Source organism: Microcaecilia unicolor, chromosome 3 (genome assembly GCF_901765095.1).
Source record: "Microcaecilia unicolor chromosome 3, aMicUni1.1, whole genome shotgun sequence".
NCBI lineage: Eukaryota > Metazoa > Chordata > Amphibia > Gymnophiona > Siphonopidae > Microcaecilia > Microcaecilia unicolor.
The window spans coordinates 8,710,885-8,720,712 of record NC_044033.1 but is presented as its reverse complement, the minus strand read 5'-3'; the positions used below and the strand labels follow the sequence as shown (position 1 = coordinate 8,720,712).

The window sequence follows — 9,828 nt, the reverse complement described above, 5'->3', positions numbered from 1 at the left end:
TCAGGCTCTGCCTTTCAGTCTTTTCTAAGATGGTTGCTGGCTGTGCTCTGCAAGTAAAGTATCCCGGCTAATTCCATCAGAATGATTAGTTGATCCAGGTGAAATTTATGGATGAGAACTGTGAATTCAGCAGGGCTAAGATCAAATTTCACCAACAACCAATTCCTATAATATTTGGACATCCCCATCCTTAGAACCGAGCGGGTAAGTGCGAGAAGAATCGGCAAGCTTCAGTTACAGGTCCAGAATCTCAGGCTCTGGGACTATTTGCAATTCCTGTGTTTGATGGCTGCAGCTTTGGATCTGGGCGCCTGGGGTCAGGGCCCACACGAGACTTCTTTCGAGGTCTCTCCTCTCTGTGGCTGGCAGTCTTGGGGTTCATCGAGGCCAGATACAGCCCACGCTGGTGGCTCAAAGGAAACCCTGAAGGGAGTAGATCTGGAAGTCACCATGTGAACGATATTTCATTGTAAAGTCTTCATTAATTTGAAAAGCTGTAGGATAAAAGGGCACAGTTCTGTGTACTGAGTTGGGATTGCTAGAGGGCAGGAACAAACTGCACTGGCTAACAGCAGTGGATGCCAAGACAGGAAGAACGTTTTCCCTGCCTACTTTTACACTTGTAGTTGAAGCAGGACTAGCACGGACAAGAATGGGCTAATCTTTAAGTCAGTGTAAAAACAGCACTCTTTATTCTGAATACATTAATTTTTTAGAACACAAAAACCGACACAGGTGCCCTTCACAGGAAGGACAGACATTCCGGTGCAGGATAAATCAGATGCCGAGACAACTTATCCAGCAAGAAAAGGGGGTCCCCAAAGGTATAATCTTACTGGCATTAAATTACATTGTGAGCATTGCTGGCCCAGCCTGTCAATGTTGAGAGGGAATAGCAGCCGCATGGAAGTAAAGTCTCAAGAGGACAAGAACAGCTATACATGCTTTTATCCCACCCCCAGCCAAAAATCACAGCAGACATAAGAGGCAAGACAGCCCACGGTGTAAGAACCAGCTTCCTGTGTCTGTGGTGGGGGAGGAGGACAGCAGCACAGCACGTTAATCCACCTCCTCCATGCGGGATGTATCCTCATCTCCCTCCAGCGGTGGGATTTCATCCGAAACAGCGGTGGTGCTGCTCTCTTCTGGTGTTACTTCCTCTTCATCTATGCCTGTAGAAAAAGAAAGGCTCAGTCCTATCCGAAATACAGGCTAGCCTAGCGGGAGCATTTCTGACCCCAGGGGCAAGACTAGGAAAAGCCCTCCCCAAACCAACTGCTAGCCTGACTACTCCAGAGTAGAGCACACTTCAAGCAGTGGCATCACAGCAGACTTATGCTCCCCCATAAAGCCGTGTTCCTGCTTCTTAGTCCTTAATTTTTCCACCAAGTGTCCACAGCATCTGCCACTGCTTATATACTTCACCCAGGTTCTTAGAAACAGTGGGCTTCCTGAAGTCTAGAGGGAGCTATTAATGGAGGCTGCATTTCTCTCCTCCACCACCCTGCTCTCCTCAGTTTTCCACATCCCTCTTCACTTCTGCTCGGGGTTACGGCAGGGCCTTGAGCACTTGTGAATGCTCAAGGTCAGAACAGTGAGAAAAAGGTAAAAAGGATGCAGTCATTGGGAGTGGGGGGAAGGGCAGCAATACCAGTTACTGCAAATTCCAGGGGGTGGATGAAAATTTCCAGGGTTTTCTAAAGCCAGGCCATTAGAGAGAATATGGCCATCTACATAGTTAACCCTTAAACCTTTAACCTTCTCCTTGAACTTTAAGCAACCCAAACAGCTTAACTCAGTGGTTTCCAAACCTGATCCTGGAGGCATCCCAGCCAATCAGGGTTTCAGAATATCTATAATGAATATTCATGAGGGAGGAGATTTGCAAACAGTGGAGGTAAGTGAATGCAAATTTGTCATGAATAGTCATTGTGGATAGCCTGAAATCTGGCTGGCTGGGGTGCTTCTAGGACCAGTTTTGGAAACTACTGGCTTAACTGAAGTATTAATGTTAGTGCTGTGTTAGTGCTGTTGAAATGGAATGAATAACCACAGCTGTTTGGTTTAAAAGCTGGGGTTTTGCGTCTGAGATAAAACCAAAAAGGCACAAAGTCCCACCACGCAGCATCAAGGGACACCCCTGCTCATCTCAAACTACCCGTCTTTTTAATTCTACTGTTCCAATTGCACTGCGAGTTGGAGCTACAGAGTTCAGAGCTCCTCTTGAGAGCAGAATAGGGGTTTCTGCAAAAGACCCTGTTCTAGTAGGGAGGGGTGAATGAACAGGGCTAGAAGATGAGTAGAGGATGGTGACTGATGGAGACGCTTGACTGGGTTGGGGATTGAGAGAGGCAACTGGATTGGGTGAGGGGCTCAAAGTTACACTTTCTGCCTGTGTCTCACATTAAGGGACTGATTTAATTTAATAAGCCAAGCTCCCCACACCCTCCCCTTAGTCTGAATAGGAAAATCAGCCTAGTAAATCAGGCTCTGAACAGCTGAGACAAATCTCCATATTCTTCTGTACTTCCCCCTTCCCTTATCAACTACCGTGAGAACAGATGAAGGTGGGGAGGGTGAAGCTGGTCTTCAGGCAATGATCAATGCCTGGATCCACACAGAGGCAGCACCACTTGAAAGCTATTCAAATTCCTAACATATACATCTTGTCCTCAGATGCATTCACAGGGATGCTGCCATGTCTTTAGAAAAATCTGGCTATTAAAAAACTGTAGAAACGTCTACAAGAGTCCTAAAGTGAATTTTTGCCTAAATACAGCCCTATTTAGGTTGACAACTGGCACTAAAGAGTGTATGTAAAAGGCTTAACTTAAGAGTAGAAAAAAAAATACTCAATTTTCAAAGAGTGTTTCTATAAAGCTTTAGTTATGTCACTCCTAGTGTTGGCTTCAGTTGTCCCCTGCCTACATCCTTTACAGAAATGAAACTACTGTTTTCCCATAGCCCCTGAAGAGGGCGCTCTTATGCTTACCTAGACCCAGCTTGATCATCCTGTAGATACGGTTGGAATGGGTCTGGGGGTCATCCAGTGAGAAGCCAGAGGAAAGCAGCGCGGTCTCAAAGAGTAACACCACCAGGTCCTTCACTGCCTTATCGTTCTTGTCTACCTCTGCCTTCTGCTGCAGGGTCTCCATGATGGGGTGGTCGGGGTTGATCTCCAGGTGCTTCTTAGCCATCATGTAGCCCATTGTGGAGTTGTCACGCAGGGCCTGAGCCTTCATGATCCTTTCCATGTTGGCTGTCCAGCCATAGGTGCTGGTGACAATGCAGCAAGGTGAGGATACCAAACGGTTGGACACAGTCACCTGGGGAGAGGTTAGGTGGTGAGAACCTCAGATACAGAACATTTCACACACTTGAGGACTAGGCAGACGAGACCTTTTCTGTGTTAAGTGGGCAGCATGCAAACGATCACACTGAGGCCGCTGCTGCACAAGGGAAGCGAACATCACTTACGTCAAGAGTGTTCTCCTATGTAAGGCTGAACCATATCCCCCCTGTCTTTGGGCACCAGCAGCAAAAGCTTTTTGTGTGTGATGTTTCTATATACATTATAGGAAATTCAAACACCACCCCACCCCCTCCAAAAGAGAGGGGCCACAGGCTGAATGCTGCCCATCTTGTACATTTTCCTTTCACTTTTGCTTACCCTGTGTTTTGGGAAACGGCTCATGCTATTCCCAGGCTCTGGACTCTACAAAAACAGTATTATGGTATATAAAATGTGTAATCTGCTGAAGTGCTGTTGAAATATGGACAGCACAGAACAGAATAGTGAAAAGAAAAGTTCAATCACAACAGAAAAATAGGGCTGAAAGTCATCCCACCTCAATGCTTTGGCTTCTAAAGAAGCCAAGGATGACAAAATAGGATTTATAATCTCCGAAAACCACATCCCACTAGTTGACCATGGAAAAATTAATTCTTACCTGATAATTTTCTTTCCATTAGTCCCAACAGATCAATCCAGAAGACTTATGGGTTGTGTCCCTCTACCAGCAGGTGGAGATAGAGAGAACCTCTGAGGTTTGCTATATGTGGACCTGTGCAGCCAAGTAAAGCTCAGTATGAATGATACCAAAGCAGTGGAATGGAAACAATAGAAAACTCTTCTGCCATTGTCAGACCAAGTACTCAACATACTTCCACCACTTCCAAATTTATTATTTAATCAAACAAAGGCACATTCAGAACAACAAAACCCAAAAAAACTAACCAACCGAAACAAAACTGCAGCCAGTAAATCCAGGGGGGCCTCTGGATTGATCTTTTGGGACTAATGGAAAGAAAATTATCAGGTAAGAATTATCCTTCCATAGCGTCCCACAGATCAATCCAGAGACTTGTGGGATGTACCCAAGCAGTCCTCAAGTACGGTGGGACACCCCCAACCTGGCAGAAATCACAGATGAGCCAAACATCACATCTTGCCAAGCTGCCACATCTACCCAATGATGAGTGAACATACGGAGCCCATGTAGCGGCTCTGCAAATTTCTTCCAGAGAAACCAAATGGGACTCTGCATAGGAGGAAGCCTGAGCTCGCATAGAGTGAGCACAAATTTGCGCAGGGGCTTGCTTGCCCAAAGCCACGTAGGCCGAAGTGATGGCCTCTCGCACCCAACAGGCTATGGTGGCCTTGGAAGCCATATGCCCCTTCTTACTGCCTACAAAAAGGATGAAGAGATGGTCTGAAAAAATAAATTCATTGGTCACCTCCAAATACCTAAGAGCCCGTCTCACGTCAAGGCAGCGAAGAGCCCGGAATTGCTTGGGGTAATCCTCCCGGCAAAAAGCCAGCAAATGCAGGGACTTTGGGCAAAAACGAAGGCACTGTCCTAATCGAAACCCCCGCCTCCGTAAAACGCAGGAGGGGTCTCTGCAAAAAAGAGCCTGCAACTCAAATTCTCCGAGCCGAAGTAATGGCTACTAGGAAAATCGCCTTCAAGGTGAGATCCTTAACCGTAATCCCCGATAAGGGTTCGAAAGGACGACGCTGAAGCGCTTTTTTTTTTTTTAGTTACATTTGTACCCCGCACTTTCCCACTCATGGCAGGCTCAATGTGGCTTACTTATACAGGTACTTATTTGTACCTGGGGCAATGGAGGGTTAAGTGACTTGCCCAGAGTCACAAGGAGCTGTGCCTGAAGTGGGAATCGAACTCAGTTCCTCAGGACCAGAGTCCACCACCCTAACCACTAGGCCACTCCTCCACTTTGAGAACTAGATTAAGGTTCCAGGATGGCAGAACCAGCATATGTGGAGGACGCAACTGATTTACGCCCCTCAAAAAACGACCCACATCTGGGTGGGAGGCGATGGACACCCCCTGAAGCCGGCCTCTAAAGCATGCCAGAGCTGCCACCTGCACCTTAAGAGAACTCAACGAGAGCGATTTTTGTACAGCCTCCTGAAGAAACGCGAGGATAACAGATACTGAAGCCGAAGCCCTTGACAATCCCGAACTTGCACACCACAAATCGAAGGAACGCCACACCCTAGCATAAGCTATCGAGGTGGATCTTTTCCGAATCTGCAGCATCGTAGTGATAACGATGTCTGGATAGCCTTTCCTTCTCAACTTCGCCCTTTCAAGGGCCAGGCTGTAAGACCAAAGGGGGAGGGATCCTCCATTATGACTGGTCCCTGCAGCAAGAGACCATCCTGCGCCTGGAGCCAGAGAGGATGATCGAATAGGAGCCTGACCATATCTGCGTACCAGGGACGTCTGGGCCAATCCGGTGCCACCAGGATCACTCGACCAGGATGACTGGCAATGCGAGTCAGTAACCTGCCCACCATTGGCCACGGGGGAAAGGCATAGAGTAGGCCCCTGGGCCAAGGCTGTAGAAGAGCATCGATGCCTTTTGAGCCCAGCTCTCATCCCCTGCTGTAGAAATGGGGAACCTTTGCATTGAATGCGGTGGCCATTAAATCCATCACCGGCATCCCCCAACGGGCCGCTATCTGATCGAAAGCCAGAGGGGAAAGTGTCCACTCCCCCGGCTCCAACTGGTGGTGACGGAGAAAGTCCGCTTGCACATTGTGACCCCCGCTATATGAACCGCCGTCAAGAAAGAGAGATGAGTCTCCGCCTAACGGCAGATCAGAGCCGCCTCGCGCACCAGTGGTGCACTCCTGGTGCCCCGACGGTTCACGTATACGACCTCCATCACATTGTCAGAGAGAACCCGAACCGGGCAACCGCAGAGAAGAGACAAACTTCCAAAGGGCCAGACAAATCAACCGCAACTCCAAGCAGTTGATGGACCAAGACACCTTCGTTGAGGTCCAAATGCCCTGGGCTGTCTGTTGGAGGCAATGAACCCCCCCACTCGGACAGTGACACATCCATGGTCAATCTTCCATTCCGGGGTTGCCAGAGGAATGCCAGATACCAAATTCTTTTGAATGAACCACCAGTGCATGATAGTGTGCAGACGGGCCAACCATGGCACCTGAACCTCGTAATCCTCAGAGAGCGGAGACCAACGGCTCAGAAGGTGCCAACAGCGACGCATCCGTGGTCACAATCTTCCACTCCGGGGTTGCCAGAGGAATGCTCGATACCAGATTCTTTTGAATGAACCACCAGCGCATGATAAGTGTGCAGACGGGACCATGGCACCCGAACCTCGTAATCCTCAGAGAGCGGAGACCAACGGCTCAGAAGGTGCCACTGCAGGGGGCGCATGTGAGCTGTGGCCAACTTTATGACGTCCAAACTGGAGGCCATGGAACCCAGAACTTGTACATAGTCCCAAGCCCGCGGGTTCGGAGTCTGGAACAGAGTTCACAACTGACCCTGTAACCGCTGTGCTCGAGCTAAAGGAAGAGAAACTAACCCTGTTCGGGTATTGAAGCACACTCCCCAAGTACTCCAGTGTCTGGGAGGGCGTAAGGCTGCACTTTGGGAAGTTGATCACCCAACGAAGTGATTGAAGCAACCTGACCACTCTGTCGGTGGCCCACCGACTCTCCCCAAAAGAAGACGCCCATACCAGCCAGTCGTCTAGATAAGGATGGACCTGAATCCCTTCCTTCCTGAGATAGGCTGCCACTTTGAATTGAAAATGATGACCAAGCACTGCAAAGCAAAGAAAACGCCTGTGGGCAGGCCATGCCGAACCCGTAAGGACTTGATACCCTTGAGATCTAGGATGGGTCGCCAAGAACCACCCTTTTTTGGCACCACAAAATAAATGGGAGTATCGACCGCACCCTCTTTCTGCTGGGGATACAGGCTGGACAGCACCCAGTCGTAAGTTGAGGAGGGTGTGACGAACCGCCTGTACCTTGGCGGGAGACTTGCAAGGAGATTCCAGAAAAGAGTTTATCGGACGAGCCAATTCTAACTTGTAGCAGTCTCTGAAAACCTCCAAGACCCATTCGTTGGATGTTACCCTGGTCCACTCCACCAAGAATAGGGACAGTCTGCCCCCAATAACCAGCTGGATATGGACCAGGGCCCCATCATTGGGCGGACCTGGCTGCGGGCTGGTTTCTGTTACTGGAAAGGAAGGCCCGCCTGTCACCTCGAAAGGGCTGAGGCCTGTGAGAAGAACTTGCTCTCTGAAAAGAGGCCCTGCGAACTGGACGGTAACGCCGTGTATCCCTAAAAACTTAGATCTAGGTCCCACAGGTCGCAGAAACTTGGACCTGTCCTGCAGGAGATGCTGGCCCTTAAGAGTCACTGAGGTCCTCCACAATCTGTTCTAGGTCTGTCCCAAACAAAAGCTTTCCCCTAAAAGGAAGCCTTGCTAAACATGACTTAAGAGGCCACGTCTGCAGCCCAATGCTGCAACCACAGCTAGCGACGCGTGGTGACCGCTAGGGAAACCTCCTTTGCCGAAGCCCTCAAAAGATTATAAAGAAGATCCGCAAGGAAGGCTAAACCAGATTCCAAGGCTGACAAAACAGCCACGAGATCTTCTGCAGGAGGCTTTCTGTACCCACGATAAGCATGCCTGCGCCACATAGGAGCCACAAACTGAGGCCTGCAGGGAAAGGGTCGCTACTTCAAAGGACAAAGTCTCCAACTTATGATCCTGAGGGTCCTTGAGCGCCGTGCCCCCCTCCACAGGGAGAGTGGTTTTCTTAGTGGCTGCTGTGATTACAGAATCCACTGTAGGGACCTTCAGCAAGTCTAAGTCAGGAGCAGGTAGAATGTAAAGACGCAATATAGCTCTAAGCAACCTTAAGCCCACTGTCCGGCGTATCCCACTGCGCTGAAATAAGGATTTTCATGGCCTCATGCACATGAAAGGAACGAGGTGGGCATTTGATGCCAGACATAATGGAAGGCACCGGACCCGTTCCCCCTGACGATTCAGAGGGTGAAATGGCCAAAACCTCAAAAGCCCGAACAATCAGGGAGGGAAGCTCTTCCCTGCGAAAAAGGTGGGCAGCCGTCGGATCATCCCCTTCCTCAGAGGGCAGGGTGACCTCATCTGCCAATGATTCTGAGGGACAGCTCGGAGACAAAACCGGGCCATCTGTGTCAGATAGCTCCTCGGGATCCAAAATCTCCATCTGGGGACGTTTTGGCAGGAAAGAGAGAGGCTGCCACAACTGAAGTTTGCGGAGGAAGAGACAGGGCTGCCTGAAGAGAAGCTCCTGACTGCTTCAAAAGAAAGGCATTGTGCATTAGTAAAACAAAATCCGGGGAAAAAAAGGAACTGAAAAGGACTCCTCTGCTCCCTCCACATCGCTTCCCTCCATCGGAGCCTGGGCCAGAGAAGCGTGCTGCGCCTCTAGCCTATCTACCACCATGTGCGGAGCGGGTCGCGCCTGAGAGGAAAAATGGCGCCCACTGCTTACCTTTTTTTTTTTTTTGTCAGGAGAGAAAGAGAACACCTGATCAGGCCAACAGCCCCGGCCGACGGAGGGAAGGTAGGGGGAGACTGGGAGGGATCTGGCACCACCAGGTGTACACCACAAGCTACAAACAGCCACTCAACCCCTGTCTTTGCTAAACTAGGCCCAAAGGACACCAGTAGCCAGATCACAGCTGCACAGATGTCCCTCCACCTGCTAGATAGAGAGAATACTGAGGTTCAGCTGGCTGCACAGGTCCACAGGTCCGAGGTCTGCTATATCTCCACCTGCTGATAGAGGGACACAAACCCACAAGTCTCCGGATTGATTTGTGAGACGCTATGGAATATTTTAATTTCTACTTATTTGATTTTTTATTACAAAAAAAAAAAAAAATCTTGCCTACACAAGTTTACACTTTTATAGGCATGTCTGTAGAACTCTGCTCCTCATCAGGTCTGTACACAATGCAAGCCAGAGTTGGCCGTGTGACTAAGTTACAGGCTGTACTGCAAAGTGGGTGGGGTACCCCATTCCCCATCCTTACATCACTCGCAACACTCATTTCTGCCCTAGGAGTACCTTTCCCCCTCCCTCATTTTAGGATGGAGAGCAGTTACACCAGCTCCCCACCACCTACATCCCAAGATGGGGTGCAGCCATCATACCAGTACTGTCCTTGTCCACTCACCTTCTCCACCTTTTTGTCAAGGATCTCTTTCATCAGCTTGCAAAGGTTCTCAAACTTGGCTTTGTTCTCCTCCATCTTCTTTTTTTCCTCCTCATCCTCTGGGAGCTCCAGCCCCTCCTTGGTGACCGAGACCAGGTTCTTGCCGTCAAATGCCTTCAGCTGCTGGACACAGTACTCATCTATCGGCTCAGTCATGTAGACCACCTCAAAGCCACGTTTCCGCACACGCTCCACAAAGGCAGAGTTGGCCACCTGCTCCTTGCTTTCACCTGCCACGGGAGACATTGGGGGGGGGGGG

At 49.6% G+C, this 9,828-nt stretch overlaps 1 protein-coding gene across 1 annotated transcript in view; it reads right to left on the bottom strand.

The window, feature by feature from the left end:
* Positions 1–669: 669 nt before the first annotated feature.
* The window catches only part of HSP90AB1 (heat shock protein 90 alpha family class B member 1), a 29,583-nt gene continuing 20,424 nt past the window's right edge, over positions 670–9,828 (bottom strand). The window contains exons 10-12 of the mRNA XM_030195753.1: positions 9,531–9,799; positions 2,993–3,326; positions 670–1,172 (exon numbers count right to left, since the gene is read on the bottom strand). Of these exons, the coding sequence (XP_030051613.1) occupies positions 1,060–1,172; positions 2,993–3,326; positions 9,531–9,799 (716 nt within the window). The 3' untranslated portion in view covers positions 670–1,059. The remainder of the gene's footprint in view (positions 1,173–2,992; positions 3,327–9,530; positions 9,800–9,828) is intronic.